At 36.3% G+C, this 24,663-nt stretch overlaps 1 protein-coding gene across 7 annotated transcripts in view; it reads left to right on the top strand.

The window, feature by feature from the left end:
- The first annotated feature begins 1,074 nt into the window (after nucleotides 1-1,074).
- The window catches only part of LOC145984304 (SWI/SNF-related matrix-associated actin-dependent regulator of chromatin subfamily A member 4-like), a 119,536-nt gene continuing 95,947 nt past the window's right edge, over nucleotides 1,075-24,663 (top strand). For all 7 annotated transcript variants that reach the window (XM_083117959.1, XM_083117956.1, XM_083117960.1 and 4 more), the window contains exons 1-3: nucleotides 1,075-1,345; nucleotides 18,646-19,313; nucleotides 23,643-23,825. In XM_083117959.1, the coding sequence (XP_082974085.1) occupies nucleotides 18,666-19,313; nucleotides 23,643-23,825 (831 nt within the window). In that variant the 5' untranslated portion in view covers nucleotides 1,075-1,345; nucleotides 18,646-18,665. The remainder of the gene's footprint in view (nucleotides 1,346-18,645; nucleotides 19,314-23,642; nucleotides 23,826-24,663) is intronic.

Below are 24,663 nucleotides of genomic sequence, written 5' to 3'. Positions count from 1 at the left end.
ACAGTAAATACCAAAATACAAATGCTTCAGTGTGTATATCTTTAAAAGAAATTATGATGATGATAATAATAATGAACGTAATTCATACACAAAAATTTAGTTGCCAAGAACATTCCACGCGTATTTTTTCTCCCGTATTATTAACGAAAGTATAACAGGACGTGGTCGACTGCCTAGAATGTTCGTTAATATATTCGCGACCACTGTACCAAATATCATAGCAATTATCACATTCATAGAAATGCTTCATGTAAAAGAATCAGACGTTGCAGCGAAAACTCCATTTACTTCCATTATAAGCAGTCGAACACCAAGCACCGGGGTCAACACCAGCACCTCTAGCGGATCATTTTCGAGTGGAACCAGCCAGAGAGCGCAGAACCGTGCGCGTTTTCCACACTACGTTATTCAAGGCGCTGTATCAAAGTTCCCGACGATGTGGAAATCTCTAATTTTACACAAAACTTTCACCTAAAGTGATTCTTTGGCATTTCGGGAATAAGAACTGTTAAATTTAATAAATATTAGGCACGTATAGTGGAGAAACATCGCCCAAATAAGTATCCGGCACGTTTCTTTGAAATGGTTATAACATACGATATATATATATTTTGTACACCGAGAATGAACTGTGAAGTAAATGTATCCAGCAAAACTTAGAAAAAATCCACATATTCTTCCACCTAAATATTTGGTATGTTTCAGAGAATAATATCTAATTTAATAGAGAGAAGATGCTGTAACAGATATTGTAATACTATGTTGTATAAAAGGTAAGTTATGTAGTAAGTCTTTGTTGGTAAGGTCGTTAGTGGCGTCACCCTTATCTCACAACACGATTCCAACTTCGGGTTCTGACTTCAGATGAGATAAGGTTCCTTTGTTACGTTACGTCTGTTAGGTTTGTTTCTGTTAAAATAAATTCACTGAAAATGTATTTTACGTGCTAAGGAAATTAAATCTAAGAACTTGCATTTAGTCCAACAATGAATGAATCGCACCGTGACGTCAGAACGCAAGATAGGAATCTCGTTGTGCGATAAGTGATACTCTTCGCTTGCAGTACTTGCAGGTTTGTGAGAGGAAAACGTTTGCATAGCTGGTATATGATCTGTGACACCGTCACCAGTGTTTGTTAACAAAGTGTAATGCAGGCGCTTTAACATTTGTGCTTGAGTGACATAAATTTATGTTTTCCATAGCAAATTGAACCGTTTTACATAATAGCAATTGAAACAAATAGGCAAGATGATTTTCTTAATCAAAGTTTGTATGTGTATTGTGTTTGACATCAGTACGTGAGTTCTAAACGAGGCCAAACGAAGAAAGAAAACGGAAGTAAGAGGTAAGCGTTATGGCGACAGATTCCATTTTTGCAGGAAAATTCGTTGCCAATATAAAGTATTCCCCGAAGTTAAGCATGGCGTCAGAGCCTCTCCATATATACAGTGTATTGATATAATTCCTGTTAAACAGTTGTGTTAAGGTTTGGAGAAAGTAATATTGCAATATATTGGGTTTCCGAAGCTGACCGATTCATCTTGTTGTTCCGGGTAATGACAGAACAAATTGTTTTCAATCTGCTATGTAATGGCAAATTGAGATTCACCTTGTTCGTTTATTGAATGTGTGAGTCAGAAATTTTGTTTTGGATTGTTAGCATATTGAATATACTTATCATAGCAACAAAGAAAGATGATTTCTTTTCGATGTGTTGTATTATGGCAAGAGGTGCATCGTGTTCATTATTGATTAGATATATGGGTGATTTACTCTGTAAGTAAAACTGATGTAATTTAAGTATTCTTCCGCCACAACTAAGAAAGAGAACACACAACAATAGAGTTACGTATATGTAATTATTTGCGTAGGTAAGACTTTCTGGATAAGGTGAGAGGTTTCAAATTAGATATGTTCAGTGTACATGGAAAAGAGATAACCAAAAAATGCATTAATAGATGCGAAATTGTAATTTCCAAATACTTTTTTTTTTTCCTAAATAGGCATCCAATGCATTCATCAAATTTGCATTTTGTTATAGGCCTATTGGAAATTAATTTGTACAGGAATTTTAACCAAAACTTATGTGATTGAATCTTAGGACTCCGAAAATCTTCTTTGCGTTAAAAAAAATACATAATGTTGGTCCTTCATGATTATTGAGTATTTTATATGGACGCGACTTTTTTCACCAGCAAAAGTAATTACCTGAGTCATACCAACAATGTCTCTTATTTTAATGTATTAATTGCCAGTGTCGCTAAAGTTACTGCTAAGAAGATATTTTAAATTTAAAATGGGTGTGACTACTACTGTCACCAGTTATTATCCATACCAGCTAATTGTAGACCAGACGAACGAGAACAAGTCTCGGTACTAGTTAGATATAGCAGAAACACATTTAACTCATTTATTTTGAAATAAAATTCATTTCTACTTACCTCGTATGCATAGCGGAACATTTTTTTCAATGAAAAAAGCGTTAGTTTTAACATTATAAGTATTTATTGGTCGTTGCTAGTTGGCGGCCAAATTTTGACTCACGTTGTCTATCGTCAGCTGATATGCAGTGTTTCCAAACTTACGAATCAATAAATGCCACACAAACTATTCACAAAAGGTTTTTAAGCGAAAATTGATCCACAAACCATTCAAGGAAGGTTAGGTTAGGTTCAGTTAGGTTAGGCAAACAGAAACTTGAAATGGAAAAAAAAACAGCTCACACGTCATCTTGTAAAACTACCACGTGGTTGTTACACTAACACTTATTAACCGAAAAACGATTGTTATTAATCCACAAACCATTCACGGAAGGTTAGGTTAGGTTCAGTAAGGTTAGGCAAACATAGAAAATTAAATTGGAAAAAAAAATCCCGCTCACACATCATCTTGTAAAACTACCGCATGGTTGCTACACTGACAGGGGGTTACGTAATCGAACGCATGGAACATTTGATTCACGTAGTCGACGGTAATGGTGGCACGAGCTATCGTGCAACGGAGATACATGAATGTCGAAAAATACCTTATTTACAGGCCGAATAACTTGCACAATTTGAAGAAAACACTTTTCCCAACTTCAGAAAGTCCACAAGAACTAAATTCCGTAAGTACTTTCTCATCTTTTCTCCTGTAAATTTCAAGAAATGTGTCTCCGATGTATCTAATCGTTACCCAAGTCTCTGCGCAAGTAGTGACGCAAGACGGCTCCACCAATGAACAGTGAGAGAAACAGAATTGTGTAACTGGGGACTGAAGTTTTCCCGATTTCCCCCCTTCGCTATGCAGCATTGCAAACTTTTGAAAAGGATAATACCGAATGTACATGGCAAACGGACCATATTTTTGTCTCCATATTTTTGTCACCCCACTATTTTCCTCCTCTGCCGATATGCACGGTCGTGCTCTACAGTTAGCTGGGACAGGGTATAGTGAGAATAGTAGAAAGTGCTGAACATCAGAAATTACATGATCATGCGCTGGGAAGTATTTACAGAAGTAACTTTGGTAACTGTTCATATTGTTTTATGATTTTTTTCATATTCTCCTAGCAGAAAGACTAATTATCGTAGAATTTTGGAAATTATTGTCACACAAAATTTGATCCTTCCTTAAAGTAAAGAGAATGGTTTGGATTCAAAAAGGAAGTTATTTATGTTGAAAAATAGAACTTAAAAATTACCTTACACAAGCATGCGCGCTTCCCGTGTTGACAAGCGAGAGTAAGTATCATAGACTACTGGGAATAAATGTAGAAGTAAACCGGAACCTTAGTAGAATGCATTTAGGGACTTTATTTTAATGCTAACAGAACCAAACCTGACCTAACCTAACCACGAAAACATATATTCAACAAAATCTAAAGTAATCACTAAAACTTCGCAGTGTGTTAACAGACGTAAATCGAAATCAAGCCATGATTTCGTAGCATGATGAAATTGCCATGAAACAAAAGGAACTTGGACTGTAGTTTTAATGCTAATAGCCCTAAACCTGACATACCTAACCTAACAACGGAAGCATTTATGAACGTAATACCCCTTCATACTTATGTCATGTGACTTATTAGCAGCACCAGCCATATCAGAACACCTTGCAGTAATTTTCCAACTCCATGGTGTGCAGAAAAAAGTACTAGTCTCCTGCACGAAAATAAATGCACACGGACATAAGCTTCATACACATCCATGTAGCAGGAAAGGCCGGGTTATAGGTCATGCACATGCTCAGTTTAAAATCTGGTGAAAATAGCTCAAAAGCTAGCTAGCTTCACCGCCTGATGAAGGTAGTCACTCCAATTGTTGGATTCTGTGTAAAGTAGGGCAGGCCAGTTTGGCGAGTAACAGGATATACCTCAAGAAAATTGTGTTTCTTTGTTTTAATCGCAATGTATATTTGTCTTCTTTAGTTTACCCATAACACACATGCACACAGAGCATTAACCATGCTCACTTTAGGTGGGATTAAATCCCCCCATCTGTTGGACCATACCTCTGCTCAGGTATCCAAAATCTATTAATGCCAATTCAATCCAGCCTAGCCTATTAAGTAGTGATTGATGTGTTTTTTTTAAAATGTTAAGTCATAACCTGAAAATGTATATTTCCAGTTTCTTATTCTAAACTAATAAACTTTTCTTTTTCAAAAGAATATATATCTTAGTAATTAGAAAAAGAAAGTTCAAGTTCATGAAATTTCAACATTGCTCTCACCCACCTCCACAAGTTTAATGTAGAATTTTCCATCGGGATGTGGGTGAGGTCAATTTTAGGAGGATGAAAAGGGATATTTAGCAGGCTTGTTAAAGGTCCAGGGACCCATAAATTGTATTGTATTCTGCTGCAGGACCGTAAACCTTTAAATTTGGTCCAAGTTGCATATTGTTTCATTGAAGAAAGGTTCCTGGATCAAATTGAAATACTTTATACATAAAAAGGTTCTTTACGGCCTAGAACCCTTTTACACTTGCTGACTTTCTCTTCCAGACAGGAATTACATTTATTTACAATTCCTGGAAATTAACAACCCTGGGATTATTAAGGATCCATACATTCTAATGGGTTCTATTTGGTTCCGTAAAAGAACGGTAACTTTTTTTCTCGCACATTTACATTCGATCCAAGTTGCATTTCGTTTCATTGAAAAAATGTTATTGTATTTAAATTGAGTCAGAGAAAAGGTTCCTGGACCGAATTGAAATACTTTACAGATAAAATGGTTCTTTACAGTACAGAACCCATTTACACTTGCTGATTTTCTCTTCTGGATGGGAATTCAATTTATTTAAGATTCCTCGACCTTTAACAAACCCTGATATTTAGTTCTAAAATGACCATAACTTGGACTTCTTTGAAAAATTTTAGGGGGTTTTGGGGGGTTGGATAAATTGTCACCCTCTCCCCTGAATGGTGAGAACCCCTGGTGGTTTGAAACTATGCTAGAATGCTTCTCTTGTTTAAATATATTTTCCTCACTTCTAAACTAGTGACGTGTCCAGGATTTACAAAACTGGTGGTACATACACTTTTACTACCAAAAAAGTATGTATAACTACTAGAGTTGGAAGTAGTCGAAAAAGAAACTGATTTTTTTGGGAAAAAACCTGAATTTTTTCCACCACATTTTTGGTTGGCCTTTTTTCAGCTTTTTTCACAAAAGTGTCAAATCAATGAAAATTCTGCAGTTGGAGGTATTTTTCCTGTTCCGTGGTTTTTGTTTATCTCCCTACTGTAAAATAGACACTCATTTCAAAATATAAAATACAATTTACAATATGAAATTCGTAGCTAGACATAAACAGTGTTTTAAAAAGAAGTGGCCTTTTTTGATTGGGCGGTTCTTTCTGAGTGTTATCTTCATATTTTGGTAGGCTTATTGAATATATCTATGTAGTATAAAGATATTCACATAACTAGAGTAGTTTTGTATGTGTTTTTAATGGAACCTAATAGTATAATTAGTATGATACGATTTTCAAAATTTTAATTTGTTATATGAATATATACATGAAGCAAAAAAGAAAATACTGCACTACCTTTTAAAAATCTAGCATCAAATCTCTCTACATTAAATTTTGTGTTCAGTAAAATATGTACATTTGTGTTCTGGCTTTCCAATGTATAATTTGGTTAAATGGCTGCTAAACCTTGTCACACTGCAACTAGTTATGTATTTTGGCCACAGCCCAGTAATTTTATTTCTTACAAGTCGATGCCCTGATCTCGACAATTTCCCTCATAAATACATTTTTGATCTTTAAATTTTATATGGAAATAATTAATGTTCACCCTAATTAATATGCACCAAGGGGTTGACAACTAATTTAAATCTAATTTTATGGTCCTCCCCAATGGCGCAGTGGTATCGTCATTACCTTGTAATCAAGGGGTCCCAGGTTGATACCCAGTAGAGGCAAAAGTTGTTCGGGTTCCACTTTAAACTGTAGGTCCAGTCCCGATTAGCCTTACTGTGCATAAAGTGGACTTAAAACACAAAATCAAATCAAATCTAATTTTATATTTGGCAGCAAGTATAATTGAAATTAGTCATCAACCCCTGGATGCAATGTACCTTTTCTGGCCTGGCAGTTGAGCAACACTGTCACTGAAACTGAAGCAGAAGCAAATAAGACTGGCTGCAAATGCAGGGGGTGGGGGGAGAACCTATTTAAGAAGTCTGGACTGGACCTACAGATTGAAATGAGATCCGAAGCACTCCAACCGCTGCGAATTTAACCTCAGACCCCTTCTTATTACAAGGCAACAGCATTACTTTATTCCACTCCAAAGGCCCATTCATGATTATAAAAGAAACCGGTCTTTTTCCAACAACAGTACTTGCAATTTGTTCTCTGTGATTTATAGGCTAAATTAAATCTTAATCTCTGATGAAGTAGCTAACAATCTTGTTAAGTATAGAGAACATTCAGATCGAAGCAACACATGGCAGGGGGGGGGGGGGTGACACATTGAAATGACAAGTGACATAGGCCCCTTCAGTCTGCAAGCAAGCGTCCGCCACACATGCACAAACAAGACCGAGCTGACATGATGCGCACCCTTGAAGGAGCTTTCAGACTGAAGTCACAAATGACACAGTCTCCTTCAGTATAAAGCAAAACATTCACCATGCACGCAAGAGAAACGACTGAAGCGGCACGATGCACGCCATGGAGAAAACAGTATAGTCCAATCAACATGCAAGTGACGTGTTTAGTTCATTGTCGCACTTCGGTTCAAAGAGTTAATGGATTACTGAGGGTCTGCTTCCAAGCGACACTTTCAGCTTTGTTGCTTTGGTTCAAAAGGTTGCATTTACTTCTAAGGGTTGGTTTCCAAGAACCACGTATCACTTCCATCTCAAAGCTCCATTAAACAATATATATTGAAGAGTGATGCCAAGCAGAATCTAGAAAAACTCTACTCTGCATCACTCTTCAATATACACACGTTCACGTAATTTGTATACTTCTGCATGTGTGCTGTGAACACTAAAGATTTGTAATTATTCCGAAACATCGAATCTTCTGATATTAACATTTGTTTCATATTTTATGACATCAACATTTAAATTGAGACACAAACATGTAAAAAGTTGTTTTAAGTACATTTCATGGTCAGATGTGCTCATTAAGACTACACATTTAGTTTTAATCCTATCTTACCCGTGCTGTACAAGAAACTTACATTAAGGGGGCGACTCACAGGTCCACACTTTTTTATCATTAGAATTCAAGAAACCATTTTATTATTGAATCACTGCTTCCTTTGCTTATTGTATATGTGCAATTATTTATTAATTATAATAACTATAAAAATTGCTATCATTAATAAAAAATAATAACCAATTATTGCCTGAGTGTCTCCTATGGATTTTATCTTTCACTAAAACTCACAAAATCCATTATATTTTTATTAATGTTTTTATGTTTGTAGAGGTGCAATTTATTAAATATAATAATTATAATAATTACCATTGTTACCAACTAATTGTACACTGTCACTGGCATGAGTGTCTTGAATGAGACTCATTTAAAGATGGCACCTGGTACGCCATCCAAGTGTATTTTGCCTCCTATTTAAATTACATTTATGTTTTTATGAATACAGTAAGTAATACAGAAATATTGGGAACAATGTAGTTTATTTTCAAACAGTTGAAAAATCTAAAAAAATAGATGTGGCGGGCCTGCAAGTCCCCTCCCCCCTGGGTAAAAAAAAAAAAATGGCGCCGACTAGCGTAGATGTGTGTGTATCTACTCCTACAAATTTACGTATAAAGTGTGATGATAAATGTGCAAAATGTAAGAGGGTAGTAAAAAACGGCATTTTGTGTGATTCATGTGATAAGTGGCTGCATTTTAGATGTGGAAACGTGCCGAAAGAAGAAGGAATTGAAGAAAATACTGAATGGTTTTGTCCCCAGTGCATCAAAGATGGCGGCCATACTATCTCCCCAAAGGACAATGAAGATCATGATGGTTCAACTCTTCTAGAAATTGTTAAAATACTTGAAAGTGATATTTTGGAACTAAAAAATGAAAATCAAATGCTGAGAAACAAACTAGAAACCATCGAAAAAAGAAACAAATGTAATGACTCCACCCACACATGGACGCAAGTTGTGAAGCATGGCAGAAAATCGAGCAAAAGCAATGAAACTGTAACTTTCATAAACAAGAATAGATTCAGCATCTTGCAGGAACTCCCAGTGGAAGACATGTGTACAGTGAAAGATACAGGCAATCTTTGTAAATATGCCTCAGCAGTAAATCCAACTAAAATTGAGAAGAGAAATAGGCAAAAACCTCGTCATCTGCAAGTGCACATTTTTGCAGACAGTCACGGCAGAGGTCTAGCAGGTGTAATGAAGAAACAACTAGGTGAAATTCCAGTCGATGGTGTTATCAAGCCTGGAGCTAAAATACAAGAGATCGTAAGTGGCATAAAACCTGTAAATTTGGAAAAAAACTGTGTAGTTATCATGGCTGGTGCAAACAATGTGGCCTGCAACGAAGGACAGGATGTTGCAGAAACACTGGAAGAGAAACTGAATGATCTGGCCATGTCGAAAGTGATTGTTGTGAATATACCTCATAGATATGATCTGCGGTCTGACTCGTGTGTAAATATTGCAGTACATAATACAAACAGGAAAATCAAATATTTGTGTAAAAAATATAAGAATGTAGAAATGTTAGATATAAGTAGGTTAGGGAATGATAAACACACAAACCATGGTTTGCATTTAAATTGGTCAGGTAAGCAGGGGATATGTGATCAATTATGTACAATAATTAAAAATCATAGTGCAAATCAAAGTAAAAGCTCCAAACCTATCGAGCTGAAATGGCAAGAAACGGAACCAAAGCAGGGAAACTTTCTGCCCCACCCGACCTCATAAGCAAAGACAGGCCCTCACTGAGTCGGGTGGTGGACAATCCAATTCATAATTATGATGCGAGATTAATCCACGAAGATATTCAAACACGATTATTACGGCAAGCTAAGTTAGGGATACCACCTTGTAATGGAAATGATATCTTACTACTGCATCTGAACATTAGATCCATTAGAAATAAATTAGATGAACTAGAAATATTAATGGGGGGAATAAATAACTGTATTTTAAGCATAAACGAACACTGGCTACGGGATGAAGAATTGCAAATATATGTACCTCCAGGTTTCAGGTTAATTACTGGCTATTGCAGATCAAATATGAATCATGGTGGTGTATCACTATATATCAGCGACAACCTAGATACCAGCTTTAAAATCTTAGATGTTAGTCAGTTTTGCATAGAATGGTGTTTTGAAGTGGCTGCTATGTCACTACCAAATTTAAGAACAATTGTTATCTCAGTGTACAGAGCACCTGAAAGTAATGTAGAATTTTTTATCGAGTGTGTGCAAAATATTATTTCGTACCTAGACAAAAACTTTAACAAACATAAAATAATTATTCTTGGAGACATCAATTTTGACATTCGAAACAGTACCCCTAAGCAAATACATCTTCTAAATATTTTAAAATCTTTCAACTATTATTGCGCAAACAATAGGCCAACAAGACTAGACTCTTGTCTAGATAACATTTTAACAAACCTAGATAAATACTGCTATGAGATAGGGACATTCAATACATTTTATTTAACGGACCACAAAGGCTTATGGTTAAAATTGAACAATAATATACCTCTGAATACTATACATAAACAAATTAAATCTGTTAGACTAATTAATGATAACAGGCTGAATATACTAAGAAACAAATTAAAAGACGTTGATTGGATTCATTTAATTTTCTCAAGTGCAAATGTCGATGCATTATTTGAGAAATTTATGAGTACCATCTCTGATATATGTAACGACTGCTGTCCTAGAGTCCAAAAAAAGGAGAAACCAATTAAAGCTAAACGCGAACAAAGACACTTAGGTCAATGGTATAATCCACACTTGAGTAAATTAAAAATCTTGCTTATGATGTATTATAATGGATTTAAAAATGGTAACGCAGATAAGAACAGATATATCAAATTAAGAAATATTTACAGATCAGAAATTAGAAAAGCTAAATGCACAGCAAATGATAAATTTATTAATAACTCCAATAATAAATGCAAAGCAGCTTGGAATGTCATTAAGGCAGAATTAGGCAGAGGGAAACCCAGAAGAAAAGAAAATGTTCCGATTACTCCAAGCGAATTTAATGATTTCTTTGTCAGGGTAGGTAACAAATTGGATACAAACCACAATTCTATGAACCAATTTGATTATGAATATAATAATCTCATGTCACAAGACATCTGTAACATTTTGACTGACTTCCGGTGGCATGAGACCCAACCTGCTGATATTTTAAAAGCAGCACAAAAACTAAATAATTCAAAATCGGAAGACTTTTATGGAATGTCGAACTTTATTTTAAAAAGAATCATTGATATTCTACAGTACCCACTTTGCATTCTCATAAACTGGATGATGTATTGTGGGCACTTTCCTTCCTGCCTCAAGCTCTCGGTCGTCATACCCGTGTATAAAAAGGGTGATAAATCGAGCCCCGACAATTACCGTCCTATATCACTTGTTCCCATTGTCTCCAAAATTATAGAACACTGTTTATATAATCAACTCGATAGCTATTTCACAAATAATAATTTATATACAAGTGCACAGTATGGTTTCAGAGCCCATCTCTCCACTGTGAAAGCGAATGAAACCATTGTTTCCACAGTGTTAGATGCATTTGAATCCAAACTTTCTGTAAGTGCAACACTTATCGATCTGAGTAAAGCCTTTGACTCTGTTTCCCATCAAATATTAATAAAAAAATTACACTTCTATGGCATCAAAGAAACTGAACTTGCTCTAATAAAATCCTACTTATCAAATAGACAACAAATGGTCACTGTAGACAACATAAAATCAGAATTCTTAAATATAAAAAATGGAGTTCCACAAGGTTCTGTCCTCGGCCCATTGTTGTTCAATATTTATATAAATGACTTACCTAAAATTATTCCTCATAAGACTGTTTTATATGCAGATGATACCACATTCCTTATGGTGGGCAGTGACAAATTTACAGTTGAGAAGCTTGATAAGGAAATAGAGGAAAGGTCCACTTTTTGGTTTGAAACAAATCAACTTACAATTAATGAAAATAAAACAGAGAAAATATTTTTTACATTAGGAAATGGCCATGAATGGACTTCTGTAAAACTTCTTGGTTTACACTTAGACTCCAAATTATCTTGGGAGTCGCAAACAAATCACCTATGTTCCAAACTTGCCAGGGTGGTATTTCTACTTAAAAAGCTTAGAACATGCATTAGCAAGGATTTGTTGCTGCAATCATATTATGCATATTTTCATAGCCTTCTGACTTATGGAATTCTCTTGTGGGGAAACTCATCTGGTGCTGGGGATGTATTTATCTGGCAGAAAAAAGCTTTACGAAGCATGGCAGGAGTGTTTGATCAGTCTGTTTCCTGTAAAAATCTCTTTAAAGAACTAAAGATAATGACTGTGCCAAGCTCATATATATTTACCTGTCTAGTGTATACAAAAGAAAATGTACATAATTATAATGCAAGACACACTGTGCACAGACACAATACAAGATTCTGTTACAAGCTCGACACACCATCAATCAGATTAAGTAAAACACAAAGTAGTTATAAGTATTTAGGAATTAAGTTATACAACATGTTACCAGAAGCTGCTCACAGTGTTTCTTTTAAAAAATTTAAAAGTGTACTTCAACCCTGGTTAAAAGAAAAGGTCTTCTACAATCTAGAAGAATTCGAAATCCATCCCAAAAATGATTTAATATTCTAGAATGTATTGTATTGTTTATTTCCTGTTTTATGAATTATTGTTATGTATATTGCCACTGCCATATTTATATTATTTCATCGTCACTAATATTATAATTGTCTTATGTCCATGTACTCTTACTTTATATATGCATATACTCTCATATTAATATCTATAACATATTGTAGTTCCATGTAATCCCTCTATATATATAATTATATATTTACATATATACAATAACAAATATGTAACCAATAACTGACGACATCTATTGCATTGTACAATGTCTAACGATGAATAAATATATTGTATTGTATTGTATTGTATTGTTAAAATTGTATCTGAACCACTATACAATATGTGTCCACTGGGATTGGCCAATATCTATCTGTCTCTTGGCTGCTACATCATGCATATTTTTTTTAGCTAGTTGTAAAATATGTCACTACAAACCTATAAACTCATAACAGTAACTTCAAGTGAAATAGCTAGGTTAGCTGTAATTGGTAAAAAGCCAAAATTTCCAGTTTTTTTATTGAAAATGATGACTCTTTTTATTTACTATTTCTTGCTCATTTGTCTTTTAATTTATATATTTGTCTTCTAAGCAGTATCTTCTAAAATGTATAACAGGTAGATTTTTGCATATAAGGAAGTAAACACTTTGTAACCATCTGATATTTCATACATCAATTGCCTGTCGGGACTTTCAGGTCCCATTTGTTGTAATTATTATTACAATGTCTGGCGATTTTTTATAATCAATCCTGCTAAAGGAAGTCTTACCCACAAATGTGTTTCAAAGTACCAATTTTTATCCCATAACAAAAATTCAGGGTTAAGTATGTGCCACTTTGTGTGAACAGAAGTGTACAATACATGTTTAAACATGTAAAAAAATCCACCAATTGTGATGTATGCCTAAGAAACGTAATAAATTTGACATAATGCAAATTACTATTTTATTAATGTATTTAACTGCTCATCATTAAAAACACGAAGTGTGGTGCAGTTTGAGGATAGAATTTTCTAGCCTGGTTTCATGTAGAGCAAAAACAGCTCAGAAAATCTAATCAGGACTAGACATCCGCAATGATGATTATGTGGTGCATTTATGATTTTAGTGTGGAGTAGGTTAAAATTTTGTAGCTGTTCTGATTATTGTATTTTTTGCTGTTGTGCATTCATTACTTTGGAAATGCTCATATAAAAAAATAAGAAGAGTGCATTAAAATACAGGAAAGAAAAGATTTACAGTGAACATGTGAATTTTTTTGTGATAATTTTTACACACATTAAATTTGGGTTTACACATTCAGTATTTGTGAGGATGATAGACATCCAGGAAATACAGTAGTCTCTCACTTATCCGACATAAACAGGCTGGCATAACGTTGAATAATAGGGAGGTGTTAAGAAAAAGCCTATTAAACGTTTACACATTACGAACCTAATACAGTAATCATGTTTACAACAGTACAGAAAAATTGGTATAGTCGGGAGAAACTAAAAATAGACTACGCTCGCAACTTGCAGTTCTTGTTGCCGATTGATGATTTTTTTTTTCGGTGGTATGTCTGAATGTCAGATAAGCAAGGTCGGATAAACGAGACTCTACTGTACTCTTCTGGAGGTTTTCAACAATATGTTACCATTCAGACTGGAAAACGTGGGTTTACAATCATGTGTGTGGGAATATTTTGAAAAACAGGAAATTGTTACACATTTCCCTGTCCTTTCCAGGATCCTCATTTAACACCCAAATTGACTTTTCAGAAATAGAGAACCACCCACACTCTAAAAGTCACTACAATTCTATATATTTTGCAGGGGAAGGTCTCAAATCTGTGATAGCCTCCCCTCCACATATGCCATTGATGTAGGACTAAAGTGAAGTATGCATGACTCATTTTGCATGGTCTGCTTCATTTTCCCAATTGGACTGACCGACAAAATCTATTGTAGGTGGCACCACTATAGTTGTGTCCTCACGCTTTTTGTGGACAATTGTTCACCCATTTAAATACATGGGGAATTTGATGCTGAATGTGCTGCTATTGTATTAAATTGCAAGTTTAACTTCTTAACTTCAGGTAATATGTCAGAACATGGTAGATAAATAATCAGTGCTGTAAAACTAGGATTTAAAAAAAAGGTGATCATCAACAACAGAAATGATATCGGAGCATCAAAATACATTAAAATTTGCAAGTGACAAACACATACTGAACAAATTTCACAATTTCAGTGCTTTATTGCTGAGAGTCTGCTAAAGAATGATACATAATATTTCCATGTGACTGTACTTTTACTTTTGTAGTTGTTTTTAATAGCCACTTTTTTTTTTATGATATCACACTTTTCGACAAGGCTAGTAACTATGATCCTCTTGTTTTATATATGCATGTTACTCTGATGGCACTTTTCATTTTTGGAGAGCTGTGTTCTTGGGCAAGAAAGTTAAAATGTTGCTTCTAAAGAATTTGAGAATATCAGCTTGATATACTTATTTGTATACATGACAGATTATTTTTTTTATGTTTTTATTACTCTTGTGACCAATTCTTGGATACGTATATCAAGAAGAATAGTTAGTACAAGAAACATCTTATCTTCTGTTTCACTTTCAACCTTTAGGGCATTCTTATGTACAGGAATTATAGTTGTGAAGGTATTGTAAACCAAAAACTTAAAGGACAAAAGTATGAGGGAAAAATGTCTGCTTAATACAATCAAATTGCAGTAAGTTAGCAAATAATTTTTTTATCAACGTTGTGAACATTCTATAGAATCAGTAACCATTTCTTACTCTTTGTCCCCCAACCCCCAATTTCCCACTTTCTCAAATAATGTAGCGACATTTTGAATATGGGGATGCTCTGCTTATCGACTGATTGATTTGCTTTATTTTACTTCGCTTGGCTAATTTGCAAAGATGGTGATGAATTATGATATGATGAAATTGATGAATGGACACTCACAAACATCCAAGCCCAGTCCGGGATTTGAAACCTTGACCCCTGGTGTCGTAGCGCAATGTGCTAACCACAGGGGCTGGCTCAGCTTCTTATAGTATCCACAATTACTATACTTTTTCCGCGCTTAGAAGGGACTGCACTGTAAACACAAGGGAAAAGGTATTACTCCGCCAGGCTTCAGCGATTGGATGATCGTAAAGCTTCTGCTGCTTCCATCACGTGTGAGAGAAAGTTGTTACAAGCCACGAGAAATTAAATAAAAAGGAAAACTATAACTATTCACAAGATAAGTTGAACTTCTGTACTTAAGAATTTAATTTGAAGATATAAAAGTGTTTTACTTGCCTAAGCAGAGTCAGATAGAGAGTCGATTCCTCCCCTTCACTGCTGGTGCTGCCGCTACTGCTATCAGCTGGATTGATAACAAGTCGGTCGCACATGTAATCTGATTTCCAGAAGCGTTCCTCTTCTTTCTCCACATGGCGTATAAACGATTTCCACATTTCAGCAGTTACCAGCCTAATACCATCATGAAGCAAAGTTCTGACGTCACTCAATTTGAATGCTTTATTGTTCCGAGCAACATGACCCTTTACCTAGCTCCAAACGTGCTCTATAGGATTCAGGACACAATGATAAGGGGGGAGGGAGTGTTAATACCTTGTGGCCTTCCTGCTCAGTCATTCAATCCACAACAAACTTATCATAAACGTGGTGAATGTTAGCCTCTTTTATCTCGTTTATGAGTTCATCTTTCACCATGTTTGGCCGACGTTCGATACCTTTTGCATCCATCCATTCAATAATATCATGTTTAATCCACTGCTTGTTAGGAATACGTTCCAACTTAACACAGTGATAGGATGCATTATTTAATATGATCACACTGTTCTGTGAAAGGAGTGGTAAAATTTGCTTTGACCAGTTTTTAAAAATGTTACCTGTCATTTCTTCATGGTAATCTACATTTTTTTTAGATTCCATAATGAATTCCCCACCCTCTAAAAATCCATCTTCACTTCCAATATGCAATACAATAAGGTATCTGCCTTTGCCGGTCGGGTTTCTTAGCCCTGTGGTTAATCCTGAGAGGAAAGCCTGTCTTATAAAAATTTTACTGCAGAATCTACCCACACCTTTGAAACAGTATGACCTTCATTCACCCACGTTTCATCAAGGAAATACAACTTTCACCCCTCCCGCCTGTATTCGCGTATTTTCCTTAGGTAGTTCCGGCGCCACAACAATATGTCATCTCGCTCAACAATAATATAATTTTTCTGTCGCGTTGCACAAACTCGAAGCCGATTTCTTTCAGTAGTGTGTGGAAACTTATTTTCTTAAGGTTCGGCAGATCCGGATCACTATTCACACTCACCAACACTTTATTTATTGTTGGCGCTTCGTTCCTCTCAAAAACGTGATGAACCTTACGACGAATGGCACTTCTCGCAAACTCATCGCACTAAACATGTAACACAGGCTTTTGACTTTGACGCTTTTTTCCTGGTGTTGTTAAAATGCCCTTATTTAGAACCTCACTGCGTGCAGAGTTTACACTCTTAACAGGCACCAGTAAACTCGGATGTCAATTTCATCACGTCCTGGATAACCATAGTTGGATATTTCTCGCAAAACTTTGCGAACACATTCAATACAATGATCACATTATGTTCCAAAATTTATTATGAAAGCAACTTGACAATATGCCACAAGAGTAACGCACAGTTATGAAAATTTCAAATTATCTACAATCTCTGATTTTGGCCTTAATAACTTCCAAATTGTATTATTTGTATACAAGAAGAATTGGTGTTCCTTGTATAAAATTATCATTGTAAAATTCACAGGATTTATGTAGAACTTATTCAAATCCTATGTTATTCAGGTGGAAAAATCTTATAACTTGAGTGAAAGAAATGTCTTGGATAACCACAAGAGTAACAGTGTAACTACGAAATATGTTCACAAATACTGTGGAAACACATTTACATTTTTCACATTTATATTTCTCCAATTGGTCAAGTTTTTCTGAAAATCTTCAGATTTCCTTATTATTTTCAGTTTCCCCAAAAGACTTAATTGAAATTATGTAATGCTCATAATGTAGAACATGTCCAGTATCATCTGTCTGGTAACCCTACTCCATAGCATGGTGCATTCCCCAGATGATAGTTTTGCCTTTTCTGTAACGTCATTTTTTATCAATTTGAAAATCTACTTCTGATTATAATCCTGGGTCAGGTTTGGTTCTCATGTACCAAGTTAAGATTATTTGGCTAAGATTTCAGCACTTTCATCCTTTCAATGTGTTGGGGGGGGGGGGGGAGGAGTGACCTATGAGCATGATCACTTGTACAACATATTTTTCAAACATGGTAATTTATTTCTCCAAGCTTACTTTTACACTAATTTCCAGTATTACAAATGGTTTCCTTATCCATCTATACAGCATATGAAAAACCATAAAACAAACTGAAAGTTTCACATATTTTCTCATGGAAGATAATTTTCTTCAGCCAAATTTTTGCACTGTGTTTAACCGAAAAATATGGAAAAATGATCTATACTTTAATCACCAAAATTTGTATTTAGTGTGCTCCAAATGTTTATTTGAGAATACCTGTCGCATGAGAGTATATAATCTCGGATAATTATCCTGGAGGTACCGCAGCTTTTTGGCTGATAAATAATAGGAAAATTATGGTTTTCTAAAAAGAAGAGCGAAAATGTTAAGTAAAGTTATTTACCTTGAATTTTATTATACCTATAATTTTTTATGTTAAAATATGTTAGGTTAATTTTAAATCAATGAAAATTAATGATAATTTTTTTAAAATATATTGATGTAACTGATTGAAATCCATCCGTAAAACATGTTATGCCAATTATATGTTATCTGGGGATAGGTTAACGTAGTTTTGGGACAAAGTAAGTGCAGCTTTAACTCGGTTACTTTTAAAAGGTGCACACCTAATTCAATTTTAATTTGTTTTTAATACCGATTCCCAATTTTTTCTTCTCCACTTGGCATTGAAATGTTCTCGCAGAACTTCAGAATTTCTTCTTAAACCTTTGTGACATATATGTGAGAGACGAGATTAGGATTTTGAGTAATGAGAGGTACCAGGTAATGGTTGTGTCCTCCCTTCCTTTACTTTTGTCTCTGATTATCTTAAAAACCTAAAAAGACATGGGAAGAGACGCATTCGATAAAAATGGAATGTTGTCACCATTTTGTTACATATCTTGCTCAAGCAACTGTAGTTCCCATGAAATATAGAGTCATGTAATATTGCTGTTTTTGTGATTTTGTATGAAAACTGTAGTTCTGACTTTATTTTCAGATTTTACGTGACAAGGAGAAATGGCTTCTCCAAGTCCTACTTCAGTAACACCGCAGCCATCTCCAATGGGACCCCCGCAGACACCCTCACCAATGGGGACAATGCAGCAGTCTCAATCACCAATGCCCCCGCCTCAAACACCATCTCCGATGTCTCAGTCGCTTCCGTCGCCCTCACCCATGATTCCACCGCAGCAGGTCCTGTCGCCGATGGGCCCTCCTCAGCAGCAGTCTCCTTCTCCCATGGGCCCTCCGCAGCAGGTGATGTCTCCCGTGATGAGTCAGCATCATCCCCCACCACACAGCCCTGCTGCCAGTGTTGACAGTCAGAACGGAATGTCCATAAACCCACAAGTAGCTGGCATGGTTCACACGCCATCATCTGCAGTCCATTCTCCGCAGTCGATTCCTCCGGGATTGAGTCCCCAGCCTGGCATGGGACACGGCATTCCTCAGAGCCCCGTTCCCAGCCCTTCCATGCACATTGGCTACCAAAGCCAGCATGTCTCCTCGGCAATTGGAATGGGGCCGCAGACCCAGTCTGTCATGCATCCAGGTCAACATATAAATGGACCTTCGGGACAAGTACAACCAAGTGGAGGCAACATGCAACAGATGCCACCACAACATGTTTCTTGCATGCCACCTCACCAGTCTTCAGGGCAACAGGTAAGTTTCAAGAAGTATTGCTGCTATTTTGCTTAAACTATTGATTTCTTCTTGAAATGTAAAACTTGTTAATGCATTTAAGCAATTCCAAAATTGCAGTATACTAAATTTTTGGTATTGTAATTATGGAATTGGTGGAAATATCCAGAAATTACTGAACAAATTTCTTGCAATATGACTTTCTGGGATACTCCACATATTAAATTTATGAATATGGTAGTGAACATGCAGCATTTCAATGAGACACCCAGAGCAGATGATTCTAGTAATTTATTCTTTCCAAGATTGGAATGTAATCAGTAGCACATTAAAATAGTTTTCTATTTTGTGTAGTGGTGTTGATTTATCCAAGTTAACATTTCAGTTTTAAATTACATTTATCCCAAATGTTGTATTTCTGATATTTGCATGAAATTTTGTTTGTGCAGGGGGGGGGGGGGGGCAGTACATGTGCACAAAATTCTTAGGGATTGTAAGGAGTAAATACAGGCTTGGGAGAGAACGTACATATGTACATAGTGTCAACTACATACAGATAGTATACTTGAATAAAGTACGTTGCATTTAAATCTTTCACACACAGATCTTACTCTCGAGTCAATAAACATAGATATTTTTGTGTCACATCTGTCATTAATTTATGTAGTTATGTAGATGTACAGGTACCAGGAGATGCCTTTAATGGTCCTGTTGTCCATGCCTGTGCAGAATATTAGATTATTCAATATCCATCATTAGAACATGGGGTACTGTTACTTCATTGTAAATCGGGTGAGGGGGCTAGACAATAGATAATGTGAAATTAAGATTGCCTTCTAATGTAATATATGTAGTAAATGTAATAAACACAATGTTTTATGGTATTTTTTTCTGCTTTAGTTAAATCAAGGAGGAAATGTTCTAAATTGCTGGTACTATCTGATTTGTGAACGACTTATTTAAATGTATCATCATGTTTAAAACAAAGCAGGTTGGACAATGGTGTCAAAGATGTTTAAAACCAGTTTTAATCCATTGCTTAAAATCTTTCTGGCTTTTCCTCCACACCCTCGTTATCGTTATAATTTTTTTACATTGTGAAGGGGAAATAATATTGATGTCATGAAAGAAGGTAGGGAACCGTGTCACAGAATAATTGTGAGGTAAAAAAGCATTTATACAACAAGTGAATTATACTAATTTGCATACATTATGTAGCAAGGTGATTGATTACCTAGGCAACTTAGATTCAAAATAATTAATGTAAAAAATTCATTTTTGATGGAGCTATGTGTAAATTGCTGCAACTGGATTTTTCTAAATTCTTCCCCTACTTTCTTTGTCTCTTCCTTCTTTTGTTTGTTGCCTGGCATTGAATGCTTCCCTCTTTTGGGAGGGCCTGGAACTCAGCATAGACACATTTCTGACCAATGTTAAAAATTAATAAATTTTGATGGAGGAGTGAGTGTAACTGTAGGAATGTATTTTATGCACCAAATAAATTCACGAGGAAATGAAAATTACGAAAATGCATTCAGGTCTTTTTAGGTACCAGAATTTAAGTGCATACCCTCGAATGTAGGCAGGCATCTTCTGGGTGTTCCCCCCCCCCCCACTTTTCTGTAGGAGTGTGGAATATTTATTGACCTCAAACAATTTGAATATTTTGCAATTTCCTTTACATTTCATTGGGTAAACCATTTATCGAATGCCTTGTTGTATTTGAGTGATTTTGCCACCTTTCCATTTTTAGCATGACCAGGGCCATGGAATGACTGACAGATCTAATGCATGAGAAGAACCACATTTTAACCTGGAAACATTAAAATTTTGAAGCATCAATAGGTTTAAAAAAAAATATATTTATAAAACCTTTCAAGCCATGTAGCAACACAAAATTAAAGCATTATTTTTAATTAGGGATGGGCTGATTTGGAATCTTTGCAGATACTAATAAAGTATCAACATAAAATTTACTGGTACTGATATTCTTCTGATGAGATATAAAATTCCAAATATTCCATGAAGAATGGTTCATTCGTCTCTTTAATGTATGCTACCATGTGACTGCAATAACTTGTGCTTTGGAAAAGAAATGTAAAAAATAATACAGCTTGAACTCGCACTGATGAGCATAAATGAAGCATGCCATTTGCACTTCTTGCAAGAAGTAAATGGTAAGGTAAAATACCCTGTGCAGATAACACCATGCCATGAAGGTACATTTAAGGGAAGTTGGTGTTGGGCCCCACACATCGATCTCTGCCAATTGTGGAGGTAATGTGATCAGCACCATGCTCCAGCCACCTTTACCCCCCAGGGTTGCCCCCAGGTACCCATTGATTTGAGGCTAGGTGAGCCCTATGCCCGCTTTATGTGAAGACAAGGCCAGAAAAATTCCAACCTTACATCACCCACCCCAGGAATTAAACCTGGGTCTCCCACGTGGCAGTCATATGCCCTACCAACTATACCACCAACACTGTGTATTTAGATATCTATTTTACAAAACCTGGACATATGAGTTGTTATTCTTGAAGCTTACCTGGTGGTGAATAGTGAAAGATTCTCTACAGGATGTCAGCCAGCTCAGCCCCTGCAGAGAAGAGTGATGTTAGCTCTCAAAAGATTGGGGACATTCCTTGAACTGACTTGTCTGATATCCCAAAAGATTTGCTTTATCATACGAGTTATTCTTTTGTATTAATTTAAAAATACCAGAATTTTGCCTTAAATTACAGATTGTTTATAGAAATATTGGATCAGTAAAATTATCATGAACTTTACTGATGCATACCCATATGCTTCATCCGCTGATTCTGATAGAGTACAGATTAATCTGCCCCAACCCCACATTCCCATTTTTGAAGTTTGTTTTGCACAGCGAAGCAATGCGGTGTGTCAGAGGTTACTTTGTCTCGGAAGATTTAGGAAGACATGACTGGGCCCTAGCCTCCATGACAGGCAATGCAAAATTATAATTTCCCACTGCTCCCTCAAAATGCTGACCTGTTCGGTGACGTCCTTATGGCAATCAATCTTTCCAATAGCAAATTCAACAGAGGTGAGATCTTGCAAAAGTCTAATATGTTTTAACGAACATTCCCATTTTTAATAATTTCATATGCACTGTTTTTAACACTCAACTTTCTCTTGTTGAATCAAATTATGTACCGGGTGCGGCAGAATGGAGTCCCACATTTGAAAGGTGAATAAAAAAAGAAACTGTAAAAGGTACATGAAAACACTTTTATTTCTGAATAGTACATGTGATAAGGTTTCATTTCCGTAGGTTTTAAATATTATGTTGTGAATGGCGACTGCCGTGGGCTATACACGTCCAAAGTCATTCCTTGCAGCTCTGCATTACTCTCTCCAGCATATCTCAAGGAATAGCAGCGATTTCTTCTCTTATCGCCTCCTTAGGTTGTTCGAGAGTTTGAGGCCAATGTTTGTAGACCTGAGCTTTGAGTTAGCCCCACAAAAAGAAATCACGGGGGCTCAGATCAGGGGAGCAAGGCTGCCACTCAATTTTGCACCGTAACGAAATCAGATGTCCAGGAAACATTCCTTGCAAAATGGCATGGGAGCGACAACTAGTGTGGGATGTAGCCCCATCCTGCTGAAACCAGAAGTGCTCCAGATCATGTTCTTGAAATTCTGCCAGTTGGGCTGGAAAAAGTTCTGCAACATGCCACAATAGCAGTTGGAAGTCACAGTTACGGTGATGTCACCCTCTTCAAAAAATAGGGCCCTACAATGCTCAAACCAGACACAGTGCACCACATGGTCACTTTCGGGCTGTGGAGAGGTCTTTGGTGGAGCTCTCGGGGGGTTTTGTGCAGCCCAGTAATGAAAATTCTGCTTGTTGACTGTTCCAGAAAGATGGAAATGGGCTTCGTAGCTGCTCCACACAACATCGGGAGGCACAGCTGCAAGGATTCCCCGATGCAAGGTTCTCTACCTTTCCCAGTCCTGCTGACTTAATTTCTGCGCAAGCATCATTTTGTATGGGTGGAAATGCAGGTCCGAGTGCAAATTTCGCCTCACAGAACGATCGGAAATCCCGAGTGCAGTAGCATGTTTTCGAGCCGAACGCCTTGGATACTGCTCATAGACGCTCTGATGGCAGCAATGTTTTCTATCTACACCTCACCATGGTTAGTGACCTTGTGGAATGTGGGACTCCATTCTGCTGCACCTTGTATTAGTCGCCAAAAAGCACTAAAGGTTGAGGTCCAGTTTTGAACCCAAATGCCTCTTCCTAAGTGAATAAATACTTTAGCAATTTTGTTAGGTTGAATGGTAAAGTTAGTTGATTAATTTGTAGTTATTATATCATTTTTATAGCCTAATCAGATGTTTGTGCAAGATAATATAACTGCACTTCAACGAGCCATAAATACAATGGAAGAAAAGGGAATGCAGGATGACCCTCGTTATTCTCAGTTATTGGCCTTACGAGCAAGACAAGGGAGTATGGGACCACCAGGACAAATGGAATCGTCACATGGACCTCCGCGAACAGTTCAGGTATTTCTCATTTTATTTATTATTATTCCATATGCACCTTCTGTGCATTGTCTGGGAAACATGTTTCCCAAAGCCATTGAAATTCTGTACCAGAAAATGTGTTTTTAAATGTCAACATTGCAGTGGAAGTTAAGTACTATGTATTTTTTCACTCAGTATTGTGTTATCAGACAAACCAAAAATACAGTGCATACACAAAAGAATGATGCTGTTTCAAAAGTTAAAAAAGTTATTTCTCACATTACACAGGCACAACATACACCGTCAGCAGCGGAAACTGTCCAAGTTTCTTATGCGTTAATTACAATCCTTCAATGTGTGCACCCTGGGTAACACGACACATCCACATGGTAATCAAGCTCATGCCAAACTCTGCGTAGCATGTCTGCTATCACGAAGTTCATGAATGAACATTGGCAATGGTGATACATAAACACTACCTTAAACAAACTCCCAAAGAATGAAATCCCATTGTGTAAGATCCGGCAAACGGGGTGGCCAAGGTTCTTGTCTCCATTTGTAACAGGTCGGATCCAGCACTGTGGAAGAACACCATTGAGAAGCACTCATGGCCGAATCCATCTCCAGACAGGCAGAGGGGTGGGAATTATCATCTCTGTGAACTGTAAGAGAATCTGAGAAATACATATTTTTTACTTTTTTTAATTTTCACTTGAGATATAGCTGTTCAAAGTTGGCCATGCAGCAGCCACTTTGGATGTCAAATTTTTTCAATTGCAATATCTTGATAAATGGATGAAGATTTTTTTGTTTTGAAGTATTTGTGTTTCTACATATTATAAACAAATATTATCTCCAAAATCAACATTGAAACAGC

The sequence above is a fragment of the Lepisma saccharinum genome, chromosome 2 (assembly GCF_977018435.1).
Source record: "Lepisma saccharinum chromosome 2, izLepSacc3.1, whole genome shotgun sequence".
NCBI classification, from domain to species: domain Eukaryota; kingdom Metazoa; phylum Arthropoda; class Insecta; order Zygentoma; family Lepismatidae; genus Lepisma; species Lepisma saccharinum.
The sequence above is the reverse complement of the archived record's forward strand: the minus strand, read 5'-3'. Positions and strand labels throughout refer to the sequence as shown.